Source organism: Bos indicus x Bos taurus, chromosome 8 (assembly GCF_003369695.1).
Source record: "Bos indicus x Bos taurus breed Angus x Brahman F1 hybrid chromosome 8, Bos_hybrid_MaternalHap_v2.0, whole genome shotgun sequence".
Lineage (NCBI taxonomy): Eukaryota > Metazoa > Chordata > Mammalia > Artiodactyla > Bovidae > Bos > Bos indicus x Bos taurus.
The window spans coordinates 78,226,480-78,241,128 of record NC_040083.1 but is presented as its reverse complement, the minus strand read 5'-3'; the positions used below and the strand labels follow the sequence as shown (position 1 = coordinate 78,241,128).

Below are 14,649 nucleotides of genomic sequence, written 5' to 3'. Positions count from 1 at the left end.
CACATACTTTAAGTACTTAGAGAATTTGGGGAATAAGATTGATGGTTTGTGTGTGTATATTATATCAAGTTGCATATTACAAATGCTAATCTTTGAAAGACAGGAAACTAATTCACAGCAACTGTCATATTAGAGAAATATTGACTCAAAAGAATGAATCAGAAGTTGGCCTCCAATATGGACAATTGCAAGATACTTACAGGCTTTAAATACACCAGCATTCAATTGACTGAGATAATTCCACTGGATAGAAAAGAGCTGATGGATCACTGTAGACCCTGATTTGACTCTGATTTGGGCTGTCATGTTAAAGTCATTTAAAAAGCAGCCCATCTACCACAATGCATATTTTCCAGAGATGCAAAGGAGTAAAATGAATACCCCAGCTATGTTTGGTATCAGATGAGTCCTCAGTAGAGTGGAATGTACTGCTTGGTTTCAGCATTTCTGAAAAGATGTATGTAAATTGGAGAAAAGCCAAGAAAAAAAGGGTTAAGGAGACAAATTAACGAGACAAAAAACAGGTCTCCCATCAAAGGTTAAAAGTTGAAGTTACTGGGGAAGGGACATTGATGGAGCAACTTAATAACTGGGGCCCAAGTGACTCCAGTACAAGAGGGATTCTGACACGGGAAATGTTGCTGCCCATCTTACAGCACATATGAGTGTGCACACACACACATACACGAGCACATATATACACATGCACTCACCAGGAAAGAATGCACTCCCACTATAAGAAGATAGAGATCTATTTAGCAATGTCCAGACAATAAGATGATTAAGTCTTTTAGCAAGCCACTATTAAAAGTTTTACAATTTGTTACCAGAAACTTATAAAGATGGAATTGATAGTATTTTCTGCAACATTATATTCTGTTAAGGAATATAAACTATCTTTTAAGGGCAACACTGACAAATATTCTCTTAACTACATTAATCTTGTCATCAATTTCTATTTGTGGGAAAGGAATTTCACATACTAAAGTAAATTAAGAAGAGGAGAGGGGCACAGGAAGAGGGAGGAATGGGTGAGAGACTTCACAAATAATCAAGATGTGAGAACAGAAGGATGACTCTTCTTAAAAATTAAAAAGAAGGAAGGAAAGAATAAAGACAAGAAGGAGAAAAGGAAGGAAGAGAAGAAGGGAGAAAGAAAATAGCCATCTGGTTTAGAAATAAACTTGTGTGGAGAACTCTTGACACTCTTTTTTTTTTAATTTTATTTTATTTTTAAGCTTTACATAATTGTATTAGTTTTGCCAAATATCAAAATGAATCACACTCTTTCTTATCTAAAGATTGTTTCCCTGTTCCAGAACTGGTGGTTCCTGGAAAGCGGTTCTTTTCAAGCTCTTCCACTTACAAATATTTTAAGACAACTGGCTTTAGTTGCTTCTGGCCTATAAGTGGTCTCATCTGTGTCACGTGACCACACTGGATTCTGGGACTGCAGGCAGGTGCCTGGCAGGAACACTGAGTGGAATAACTGGACACATGGTATTTCCTTGTTGAGGAATCTGAAGGTGAGTTATAGATACCATGGGAGCAGCAGCTGGCAGGAGCCAGCAGCCTAAGCCAGGGAGCAGAGAGGGGTGAGACAGCTGTGTCATGCCAGCAGGGAGGCCTGGAGGAGAGACCTAGTGCCTCCTGCAAGGATAACAAAGGGACTGCCCTAAGGGCCAATTCAGATCCTAGTGCACTTCTAGATCGCAACTGCTCTACTCACAGTGAGGTCCTGCAAGTCCTATTTAAGTTGGTCATCTTTCAGTTTTTCCTGTCAGATCTCTTTTCTCTGTCTTCTCACTTAGAAGCTCTAACATTCTTACAGGGAACAAACGCCTCCCTACATTTGGTCAACATGTGTGAGGAGAGCTGACCTCATCTTCCATTTGCAGGGATAGGCATGTGACCCAGGCCTGGATAATCAGAACATTCTATTCCCTTGGCTGGAGGGCCTGGTGAAACAACTCAAGATAAACCAATAGGAGTTGGCCCTTCGACTTGTGCATAATTGTTGGGAAAGAGGAGTTCTCTTTTGGGTTGCTAGGATGCTGCTGCTGCTGCTGCTGCTGCTGCTAAGTCGCTTCAGTCGTGTCCGACTCTGTGCGACCCCATAGACGGCAGCCCACCAGGCTCCCCCGTCCCTGGGATTCTCCAGGCAAGAACACTGGAGTGGGTTGCCATTTCCTTCTCCAATGCATGAAAGTGAAAAGTTAAAGTGAAGTCACTCAGTTGTGTCCAACTCTTAGTGATCCCATGGACTGCAGCCTACCAGACTCCTCCGTCCATGGGATTTTCCAGGCAAATACTGGAGTACTGGAGTGGGGTGCCATTACCTTCTCCAGGGTTGCTAGGATGGCTGCATGTAAACCCAGAGAAGTTGTTGCTGAATCTTTACTATAGTGTGGGGAGAACCTGCCCAAGAATGCATTCAGCATGGAAGAAAGCAAAGCCGAGAGACGGAAAGAGAGAAAGAGAGAGAGAGAGGGAATTGCTGATGCCGGGGAGCTAGCTATGCCTGAAGCTAGAGCACCAACAGCAAGGTTTTCCAGTAGTTTGGGCAAACAAATTCCCTTTCTGCTTAAACCAGCTTGAGTTGGGTTTCCAGTGAACATTATACTGCTCTTATTATCAAAGCTGATTGAGATGTTTTGCTTGCACCCCCTCATGAGGCCAAAGCACTCACTCTGGAATTTTCTTTATTTCCACCTATTTCCTTGAATTGCTTTTCTACTTGGGAAAACAAGAATATCTCTCTTATCATCATACACAATTGAGCAAAACTACCCACTCCTTTGTATTACCTCATACATCATGTTGAATTTCCTCAATTTGGTTTATAGGGCATGTGTAGGATTCAGTACACTAAAATATGATGCATTGAGCCTTGGGCTGATGTGGAGGTCAGAGTTTTAGTCCTTGGTCTGACATTGAGTGATCTCGTTCAAGCTATGTGACTTTGGAAGGATTATTTATCTTCTCTGGGCCCCTCTTCTGCTTCCTCATTGGCAAAAAAAGTATGAGTTAAACTAAAGAATTTCAATAATAGCTCTATATTTCTGCATAGTGATTCAGTTATTTCTAAAATGATTTCTCATTAGATTACATCATATATATATATATATATATATACACACACACACACACACACACACACACATATACTATACACACATATAAATAGCTGATCAAATCATTTCCTTACTTGGAAGTGCCAAGTGCCAACTCTTTACTTTTTCAAAAGGCTCTTTTTCAATAGGCCATCCATCCATCCAACAAGCATTTGTTGCCTGCCACTACATACTAGGCAATGTGCTGAAAGGCATGATCCCTACCCTCAAGAATATGCCACTCTACTGGAGAAGATAGACAAATGTTGTTGATTAAATATACCCACAAATACATGTACTGATTAACAGCCTTAACAAATGCTCTCAAGGACAAGTACAGATGCCTTAATAACATGGAACTGGGAGGTCTGACCTAGACCAGGGAGTAGCAAGGGGAAGTTTCCTTGAAGGGGTAACTTGAGATGAGAGCTGATGGGTGAAGGGAGCTGTATGGCTCTTATGTTGGGCTGGGCCCCCCAGGCACGGACATGGCCATGGTGTGTTAGATGCTACGTGAGCTGGCTTGTGGCAACGTGCCACCGAGTGTATCAGTCAACTTTGCCAAAACCCTTGCATCGTTTCCTCTGTTGTTGATAAGCAAATATTTAGCAATATGAAAAGAAAAAGCCCTTCATTAGATACTAAAGAAAGTGCCTGCTGAGCTCAGACATCACTATTTCGCGCCTTGCCAAGTCTTCTTGTACAGCATCTATGACTCGTTTTAACTCATGCCTCAAGGAAGTCACTCAGCTTCTCTGGATTTGTCATCTATAAAACACGAGACGTGGGTTATAGATATGATTCCTAAGGCCTCTCTTGTGTTCAGCACTTTATGTTTTTAGGAATACACCTGAGTTAGTGGAGAGGGGGAAGAGAGACCATGAATCCTACAAAGCCCACTTGTGGCTATATTTAAAAAAATGAAAATTAGTGTGCATTCACAGCACAAGGAAATGTTGTAGGAATTGTAGCTATTGAAAAGCAAATTGGATGGAGCCAAAAATAGTTAATGCATCCACAGCTAATGCAGAGAAACTGCAATGAAGTGTTTCCTTGGCAATTGAGTTACTTAAAGATAAAGGAATTATTTTGATCAAAGACTCGTTTCTATGCACCTCATTTTCTCTATGGGTTCTCCAGTTGTCTTTCAGTGGGAAGGCACAAATCCATTTCACTAAGAAACAAAGGTCATCCAAAAATATCAAGAAAAGGGCAATCCAACTGGATCCAAACAAGCAGATACTCTAATGGGAAAGGCTGACTCAGGCCCTGAACCCTTGAGGGGTCTGCACAAGCCTAGGCTAACTCGCATCTTAAACTGACTTCTGCGGATTGCTCAAGCTCTTTAGTCATTTGGAACAAGCAGCGTCAAAATTTACAGGAACCTGACATCTGTCAGTCTGAATGCAAAACCTTGGATTTCAAATCAGTCAGCTCCTTCTAGAGAAGGAAAGAGGACAATAGCTGCTATTTCTTAGCATGCATAATCAATGCTGCAGGGGTTGCTAGGCAACGGGCAGAAAGACTGTCAAACATCCCTGGGTGCCTCCAATGGAAGAGAAGCAGCCCCGGCAGCCACTCCTCAGAGGTGACAGGCTATGGAGGCCCTGGAGGCCACGTTCAGTTCCTTTAAAAAAAAATTCCCTTACTGTGGTCAGGAAGGCACCATAGACATTTTCCTCTCAGACTTATCAGATAGTCTTTGAATATACTTACAATGGGCCCACATGCCTAAAAATGAGCCGGTAAGGCTGGCAAGAGGCAGCTCCATGTGTTATTCTGATCCCATTCATTCCAGAGCCCATGAAAAATCGGACTTGTTTCTTGCATAGCTGTAGCCTCTGGATCTCAGACAGTTAAAATGGGCCCCCGCCCTGCTGAAGCTTGAAATCATTCTGGCCAAGGTAAGCAAAGCCTCTGATTTCCACAAAAGGCCACATTTGAGGTCAGGGAGATGAGATTTCTTTGGTGTACGACCTTGAAGTTGAAATGACTTTTTAAGCTGTAGGTATTTTGTTCTCACTACTTGAGATAAAGGGACAAATTTTCTTTGTTTTCTTTTTCAGCAGTTTTGATTAAAGAGCAAACACTCATCGTGGGTTGTTAATCTGCAAACAATTATTTGGCAAAGCCAGGAGGTTCATGGGGACTGGGGCCTGGGTCTGGGTTGAACATGGGATGAGGGCTGTGACTGGGATTTAAAGAAAGGCTGTAGTCCATGGGGTCGAGAAGAGTCAGACATGACTGAGCGACTTCACTTTCACTCTTCACTTTCATGCATTGGAGAAGGAAATGGCAACCCACTCCAGTGTTCTTGCCTGGAGAATCCCAGGGATTGGGGAGCCTAGTGGGCTGCCGACTATGGGGTCGCACAGAGTCGGACTCGACTGAAGCGACTTAGCAGCAGCAGCAGCACCAACAGTAGTGATGGGAAGCATGCTGTGGCAGGACTACTGGCTGAACATTGCTGACACTGGCTAATCCTTCATCTTTACTAGATCGAGCTCTGAAATCCTGTTTAGCATGAGTTTGGAAGGAAAAGTGATGTCTGAGTTAAAGGTGCCCTGGATTTAGCTGTGTAGCACTGGCTCCTTAAGGACACTGCAAGAAGTACAGAGGAGCAAGCACAGAATTAGAAATAACAGGAACGTGAAAGGCGATACCCGCTGAGAAATTTTGAGTCTATTTCTATCCAGCTGAGGGCTTCCCACGTGGCACTAGTGGTAAAGAACCCACCTGCCAATGCAGGAGACATAAGACATGTCGGTTCGATTCTTGGGTTGGGAAGATCCCCTGGAGGAGGGCATGGCAACCCACTCCAGTATTCTTCCCTAGAGAATGCCATGGACAGAGGAGCCTGGCAGGCTACAGTCCATGGGATCGCAAAGAGTCGGACACGACTGAAGCAACTGAGCACACACTACCGAGCTGAGGCCTCTCAGCTATTCCTACACTATCCTCTAGGTTTCCCTCATCTCCTACGATTTTCTCACATTCAAAGCTTTCACCTTGTGACCTCATGAAGTGAACAGATTCCTGGATGGCCTCCAAACATCAGCGGGAAACATGGCCCAGACCTTGGCCCCAGGGTCCTCATTGTCCTTGTCTATGACACATGCGAGATTGGGGTTACATGTTCCCAGAATGTCTTCCAGCTCTATCCTTGTATCGGGCTCTGAATCTCCAAAAATAGAGGCACCTTTTGGTCCCATTTTTCCAAAGGGGGAAAAAAAGATAACAGCAGAAGAAAGCGAAGACTGCAGATATAACACTGCCAAATGTTCTGAACATTTTGTGCTTTAAAAAAAATAACAAACTTTTTGAGTCAATGGAAGAAAAGAGGAAGCCATCTCAGCAGCAGGAATTAAACATCCTCAGGGTCCCTGCAGGATCCTCCTTTCACTCCACTCACCCCGCTTGACCTTGATTCTCTCCCACATCTCCCTTCCCCTCTTCTCTCCTCTGTCTCACTACCCCCTCCACTTTCCTATCTTACTGAGATGATGTTTATTTCATAGATATTATATTTCTCATCCCTAGAAAGGCCTGTCCTTTATTCACCCCAAAGTAGAGCTTTTTAGGAGCCTTTCCTGAGAGTTTAAGTGTATCTGAACCGCTCGGCTTAGTCACTTTTGATGGCAAGGAAAGCAGATGCATGGTGTTTCATTAGGATGAACTGTAACAGAAACTGTGTTTAGTCTGAAGGTTGGGAAAGTTCAAGAATCATTTTATTTCTCTCCTCGGTTACCCATTACGCATAAAGTATTTTAAGGCTACATACAACAGTAATGGAATATATATCTTTTAAAAACTGAAAAGTTCCTCAGTACCATTTTTCTATATTCCCTTATATATGTGTCAATATACAATATTTGTTTTTGTCTTTCAGACTTATTTCACTCTGTATAATAGGATGAACTGAGGTTCATCCACCTCAGTTCAATTTGCAGGGCAGGTATAGAGAAGAAGACATAGAAAACAGACTTGTGGACACAATGAGGGAAGGAGAGGGTGAGACAACTTCAGAGAGTAGCGCTGAAACATACACAGTACCGTGTGTAAAATGGCATTTATTTCCTCATTATAGCCAGGACAATGTTCAACTAGTGGTAAGTTGCTGTATAACACAGGCGGCTCAGCTCAGAGCACTGTGGCAACCTAGAGGGCTGGGGTGGGGTGGGGATGGGGGAAAGGTTCAAGAGGGAGGGGACATAGATATGCTTATGGCTGATTCACGAAGTTGTACAGCAGAAACCAACACAACTCTGTAAAGCAATTATCTTCCAATTAAAAATGAATAAAAGTTAAAACGTTAAAAGACCAGAAAGATAAATAAATAAATAAAACACATCCATCAACTCACAAAGAAAGTTGTCCTGGTGATAATGAGGAAATAAATGCCATTTGTATAAATACTTTGCATTTGGCCAAACGAACAAAGAAAAACCAAAACTCAATCATCTTACGTTGGGTCAAGAAGTTACATTTTATTACATTAGCCACGTACTTATTCATTTGGCCCTTAACTCATTTTATAAACATATGCCTCTCTTAAGTGTTTTACATAAGTTGTACCTTGGTGATTTTTTTAAAACATTTTGACAGTGCATATGTAAAAGATACGCTGAAGTTTTTTGTGCTATTTGTGTTGATCCTTGTGATTTAGAGGGCCCAGTGGAAATTTTAGCCCTTTCAATAATGTTTATTTATTTTTATTTTTTAATATAAATTTATTTATTTTAATTGGAGGCTAATTACTTTACAATTTTATTGAAGATGCTGCTGCTGCTAAGTTGCTTCAGTTGTGTCCGACCCTGTGCGACCCCATAGACGGCAGCCCACCAGGCTCCTCTGTCCCTGGGATTCACCAGGCAAGAACACTGGAGTGGGTTGCCATTTCCTTCTCCAATGCATGAAAGTGGAAAGTGAAAGGGAAGTCACTCAGTCGTGTCTGACTCTTCTCGACCCCATGGACTGCAGCCACCAGGCTCCTCCGTCCATGGGATTTTCCAGGCAAGAGTACTGGAATGGGTTGCCATTTCCTTCTCCATATTGAAGATGAGGTCTCCTTTAAAAGAATTATTGTAATTTAACATATATGCATTCATTATTTTATTTTTATTTTCCATGCCATGTAGCATGTGTGATCTTAGTTCCCTGACCAGGGATCGAACCTGCATTGTCTGCAGTGAAAGCATGGAGCTTTACAACAAATGGACTGCCAGGGGATTCCTCAGGTCTCCTTTTTACAGTTTATGGAGAAATGGTTATGACAAAAGACTTTCAGACTTCTGTATTTCAATAAAATCTCGTGTCTCCTAGGGCGGTAAGATCCATCCCCCAGAGATGTTCCCCTTCCAGATGCCATGTCTGGGGCCTTGGAGATATTTGGAAGGGACAAAGTAAGTATAACAAAACATCTCAGCGGAAATGAGGCTGAGAGAGGGAAGTGAAGGCCACAGTGTCCTTTCCAGGTCTTCTGAACATGAGACAAGCTCCAGCTGAACTTGGACATGCTCCGGGCAATCTGAGGAGAAAGCGAAGTCTCCAGGTTTAGTGGGTTGGATTGTGTTTGACCCCACTGACTTCTGTCCAGAGTTCAGTTAACACTGACTGGGGAGAGTAGCTCAGAGATATCCACAGCCTGTAGGCTGGAAAGATGTTCCTGAGCAGAACCCATTGTCCCTGTGCCCCAAACATCCTTTCCACTTTCCATCACTTAAAGGAATTTGGACACATCTACCATGGCAGATATACTTTGCTCCTGAAATGGTCACTGCGATGAAATAAAATAAAGCAACACTTCCACATGTGAGTAGTGACCATGGGTAATGAGACATTCTGGAGTGTTCGCTTACCTTCACGGCCACCAAGATCTTGTCCTGCTCAGGACAGAGGTTATAGCATTCAGCAAGGAAAACTTTTCCAAAGGCTCCTTCACCTAGCTCCCTTTTCAAGACAATGTTGTGTCGCTTGATGTGCTGAACAACTGTAAGACAAAGACAGAACGGAAATTGGAATTGAGGCAGCCAGAGCTGAAGGCAAAGGGCAGGAGTCAGCAGGCTGCATCCTGAGCTCACAGACCTAAAGTCTCTCCTCTACACATAGAAAACTGGAGGATAAACTCAGCATCCATCCTCAAGATACACCCAGAAGGCTTCCAGGCAGTCGGTGGTTTAGGCTTGCTCTCCAGAATGGAATCACTGTTTTTGATAGAACCAAAGGAATCACTTAGCTGTTGGCTGCAAAACATCATTCATGAGCTTTATGGATCAAGAAAGGGGAGAATTGAGAAAGGGATGGATATGAATGGCAGGTCTCTCACAAGCCAGATGCTTTGCATATATTCATCAGTTATGTCTAGTGGGAAAGGCAGAGAGCTAGCTAGGAAGCCCTAAGCCTTTGTTAAGCCCCTTCAAAATATTGAGGGAGACAGGCTCAGAGGACACGAAGGGAAAATGCAAGATCTGTGCATTGCTGATGAAGGCTGTGTCCTCACCTCACTTTTTGCTTCCTCACGTGGTGGGCTCCATGGTTGAGTTCTGGTGACTCTTTCTGTTTAGACCAGAAATGTCTAGCCCATTGTGCTAAAAGCTGGTTTCCTTAGCTCCTTTCTAAGAGCGGGTTCTAGCCTTGGCTGTCCAAAGCCAAGAAGAGACATGTACAGAAGCATCAGGGGAAGGGGGACTATTCCTCTCATGCAGAGCTGAGCTAGCCCATGCCACTCATCCATCACCTTCCTGGAGGAGGCAGGAGGCGGTCCCAAGGCAGTTCTTTGGGAGCCCAGTGGGAGGCAAGTGAATGATTCTCAGGACAGAGCTGGTGGAGAAGCCCAAAAAAAGACTCTGCAGAGGACAGAGGACTCCACAGTGTGAGCTTGGGCCTCGTCACCCAGCACATTAAGCATTGGATCCCTGAGCCCAGGGCTTCCACTGGGTCACTGCCACCAGGCTTTTCTGAACTTCTCATCCCTGAGTGGCAGACTGACTAAAGAGACTGTGAGTCCCTCTAGAGCTTGGAATGTGCAGTCAACAATATTGGACTCTTAGAAGCATTCTTTCCTACATTTTATACATGGGAAAACTGAGTCTGCAGGAATGTCACTGATTCATAGTGTGGGAATGGAGGAATTGGGATGTGAACTCAGGTTTGTCTGAACCCAGAGTCTGTAACTTTTCTTCTGCACCAGAAAGTTCTTTTTCAGTTGTAAGTTATGCTAAGTGTGATGAGAGAAAGGGAAGTATGTAAATAAGAGAGTAAAAAGTGAAAATAACCTCCCGCTTCCTTTCCGCTTAGTTCAACAGCCAGTTCAAATTATCAAAAGTTCCAAAGAAAATACAAAACTTATCTCTACAGTTTTAATAATGATAATAACATGAATACCCATGAAGTTCCCATTCCATTAAGAAACAGAACATCACTAGAGCTTTTGAAGCACCACTGTGTTCTTTCTGGATTGTACCCATTTCCTACTCACGTCCCAGGGATCACCACCATCCGGAATTTTGTGTTAATCATTTCCCTTGTTGGTTTGCTGCCACTGACACCTCCCCAGTGAGAGACTGTTGCTTGTTTTGAAGCTAATAAATGGACTCATATTACATGCATCCTTCCCTGTCTTAGTCTATCTCTCAACATTGTTCTTGAGACTGAATTACACTGTGTGTAGTGGTAGTAGTAATTCTTTTGCTTTTACTTTGTAATATTCTGTGGAAGGACTGTAACACCATTTATTTGTCCATGCTAGGTTGATGGATATGATATATACAGTTTCTTCTTAGATACAACTTGATATAAAATGCAGGTGGTGATTAAGGTTTTGCTTTAATAGGATTTTCCCCCTGATAATTCATGTGGTTTGGAGCTATGGCTGCTTCCTTGGGCCTCTGGGAACTCAGGGTGATAAAAATCAAAAGGTCTTTTATGAGCAACATTATTAATGAATCTACGAATGTATATTAATTTCTCATGCTCCAGCAGCAATGCCTGAATTTAAGAGGGGAAAGATGTGTTCATTAGGAAGAGTGCCCATATAAAGAGATGAATGTAATTCTTGCAGAAAATTAGCTGCCCTATTTAAATCTAATATTTAACTCCATGGTTGTCATATGTTCATTGAGAATTAAATTGCCACTTGATTTACTTTACACTCTAACCAGATCAAGGCTAGTATTTAACTTTTTTTTCTTGCATTTGATTTACACTTTTCTTGCCTCCCTCCTCCTCTCTCTCCTTTCTTTTTCCTTCTTTCCTTCCTTTTCCTTTTTTTCCTTTCCTCCCTCTCTCCCTATCCCTACCCACGCCCCCCACCCTCTCTTTCATTCCAAGCAGTAAAAAACGTTGATGGGAAATAACTTTCTAAAGCTATGGATAAAGCCACAACTTCATCATCTTCCAAGCTAAAATTGATGAGACCAGTTTTACCACACTGACCTTGAAGGCAGTAGACACATCTTTAAGAAATGGGCTATTTTGCATTACTTTGCTTTGCTATGTTTGGGATATAGTAGATTACATGAATAGTGGCCTTTTGCCAATGTATTCCATCTAAATAGAAGGAATTCCTCTTTTCTAAGACTGGAAGCCACTGAGGGGCACAGGTAACAAGTTTTTGTTTGTATTTGCATTTCTGCCAGGGTTTCATAGTGCTCTGCACACAGCTGGTGCTATCCAAATATTTGTTGGAAAATGTGCCAAATGATAATAGAAGCAAGAGACAAATACTGTTCAGTTTTATTATTTCAGTTAACTGACAACAATCCTATTGAATGTGCAGGCAATAGAAAAGCTCAATTCTCCAAGATGTCAGGAGTAGGAAGAACAACTAGTCTGAAGCTATCACACACTTGAGCTAAGAATTTCTTCCCACTCTCCTCCAGGAGAGCATTGAAGCATATCCCAAACTGCCTCATTGCCTGTTTCCCTCAATCACCAAAGGAAATCCTCGGTACCCTCTCAGACCATCCCTCTTTATCCAGCCTCAAACTGCCAAATTGCTCATAATTGCCCCAGGCAGAGCCAGTGCTAACCCCTTCATCTCCCTCACAAGTTCTTCCATCAGTTCTTCTGGATGAAATGCCCATCATCCAGTAGGTCCCTGTATCCAAAATCTCTCCTTAAACTTCTCTTTACCTCCTCAGCTCCAATAAAACCTTGGCTTTGCTGAGGATGGGCTTCTCTGATGGCTCAGCAGTAAAGAATATGCCTGTCAATGCAAGAGATGCAGGTCAGGAAGATTTGATCCCTGGGTCAGGAAGATACCCTAGAGAAGGAAATGACTGCCCACTCAGGCATTCTTGCCTGGGAAATCCCATGGACAGAGGAGACCAGCAGGCTACAGTTCCATGGGGTCGCAAAAGAGTCAGATACAAAACGACTTAGCAGCTAAAACACCACCATCATAACGTGCCTGAGGACACCCATAACTTCTCCCTCCAGCCCTCTCAAATGAAAGCCATCCCCACCCTTCACTCCCAGGTACATCAAGGCCTTTGTGCATGATGTCTGACCATGACCCACCCCCCCCACCCACCCCATCTCCTGCTAGAGCCCCAACCAGTTGAAAGCATCTGTCTTAGGGAGCCATCAGCCTGTACCATGTTGAGCCCCTCACTATGACATCTTGGCTACCCCACTCATTCACTGAGCTCCTTGCTCACATTTTCCCTCTCTGCCTCCTGATACTGGCATTCTAAGAGCCCGAGGCACAGACAGGTGAAGTATTAATAGTTTGCCCAAGTTGTGCAAACACTCAGCTACCATTTATCTTGTGTCTTTCAGAAATGCAGCTAAGAGGAGAGGCATTGGGAAGTTTGGTTTGGCTGTTTGCATGGCATTTAGCTGATTTTTTCTTGGGAGTAAGACTTTCTTTTTTAAAATTGAACTGTACAAAAAAGATCTTCACAACCCAGATAATCACGATGATGTGATCACTGACCTAGAGCCAGACATCCTGGAATGTGAAGTCAAGTGGGCCTTAGAAAGCATCACTATGAACAAAGCTAGTGGAGGTGATAGAATTCCAGTTGAGCTATTCCAAATCCTGAAAGATGATGCTGTGAAAGTGCTGCACTCAATATGCCAGCAAATTTGGAAAACTCAGCAGTGGCCACAGGACTGGAAAAGGTCAGTTTTCATTCCAATCCCAAAGAAAGGCAATGCCAAAGAATGCTCAAACTACCACACAATTGCACTCATCTCACACGCTAGTAAAGTAATGCTCAAAATTCTCCAAGCCAGGCTTCAGCAATGCGTGAATGGTGAACTTCCTGATGTTCAAGCTGGTTTTAGAAAAGGCAGAGGAACCAGAGATCAAATTGCCAACATCCACTGGATCATCAAAAAAGCAAGAGAGTTCCAGAAAAACATCTATTTCTGCTTTATTGACTATGCCAAAGCCTTTGACTCTGGATCACAATAAACTGTGGAAAATTCTGAAAGAGATGGGAATGCCAGACCACCTGACCTGCCTCTTGAGAAATTTGTATGCAGGTCAAGAAGCAACAGTTAGAACTGTACATGGACCAACAGACTGGTTCCAAATAGGAAAAGGAGTACATCAAGGCTGTATATTGTCACCCTGCTTATTTAACTTATATGCAGAGTACATCATGAGAAACGCTGGACTGGAAGAAACACAAGCTGGAATCAAGATTGCCAGGAGAAATATCAATAACCTCAGATATGCAGATGACACCACCCTTATGGCAGAAAGTGAAGAGGAACTAAAAAGCCTCTTGATGAAAGTGAAAGTGGAGAGTGAAAAAGTTGGCTTAAAGCTCAACATTCAGAAAACAAAGATCATGGCATCCAGTCCCATCACTTCATGGGAAATAGATGGGGAAACAGTGGAAACAGTGTCAGACTTTATTTTTCTGGGCTCCAAAATCACTACAGATGGTGACTGCAGCCATGAAATTAAAAGACGCTTACTCCTTGGAAGGAAAGTTATGACCAACCTAGATAGCATATTCAAAAGCAGAGACATTACTTTGCCAACAAAGGTTCATCTAGTCAAGGCTATGGTTTTTCCTGTGGTCATGTATGGATGTGAGTTGGACTGTGAAGAAGGCTGAGCACCGAAGAATTGATGCTTTTGAACTGTGGTGTTGGAGAAGACTCTTGAGAGTCCCTTGGACTGCAAGGAGATCCAACCAGTCCATTCTGAAGGAGATCAGCCCTGGGATTTCTTTGGAAGGAATGATGCTAAAGCTGAAACTCCAGTACTTTGGCCACCTCATGCGAAGAGTTGACTCATTGGAAAAGACTCTGATGCTGGGAGGGATTGGGGGCAGGAGGAGAAGGGGACGACAGAGGATGAGATGGCTGGATGGCATCACTGCCTCGATGGACGTGAGGCTGAGTGAACTCCGGGAGTTGGTGATGGACAGGGAGGCCTGGCATGCTGCAATTCATGGGGTCGAAAAGAGTCGGACATGACTGAGTGACTCATCTGATCTGATCTGATTATCATTATTTGGTGGGGGGCAAGCTGCACACATGCAGGATCTTAGTTCCCTGGCTGGGAATAGAAGTT

At 43.1% G+C, this 14,649-nt stretch overlaps 1 protein-coding gene across 7 annotated transcripts in view; it reads right to left on the bottom strand.

The window, feature by feature from the left end:
- The window catches only part of NTRK2 (neurotrophic receptor tyrosine kinase 2), a 414,185-nt gene that overhangs the window by 100,311 nt on the left and 299,225 nt on the right, over positions 1-14,649 (bottom strand). For all 7 annotated transcript variants that reach the window (XR_003512340.1, XM_027550137.1, XM_027550133.1 and 4 more), the window contains one exon: positions 8,972-9,102. Coding sequence is in view for 6 of the 7 variants with exons in the window: in XM_027550137.1 (XP_027405938.1) it covers positions 8,972-9,102 (131 nt within the window). In the remaining variant the exon portion in view is untranslated. The remainder of the gene's footprint in view (positions 1-8,971; positions 9,103-14,649) is intronic.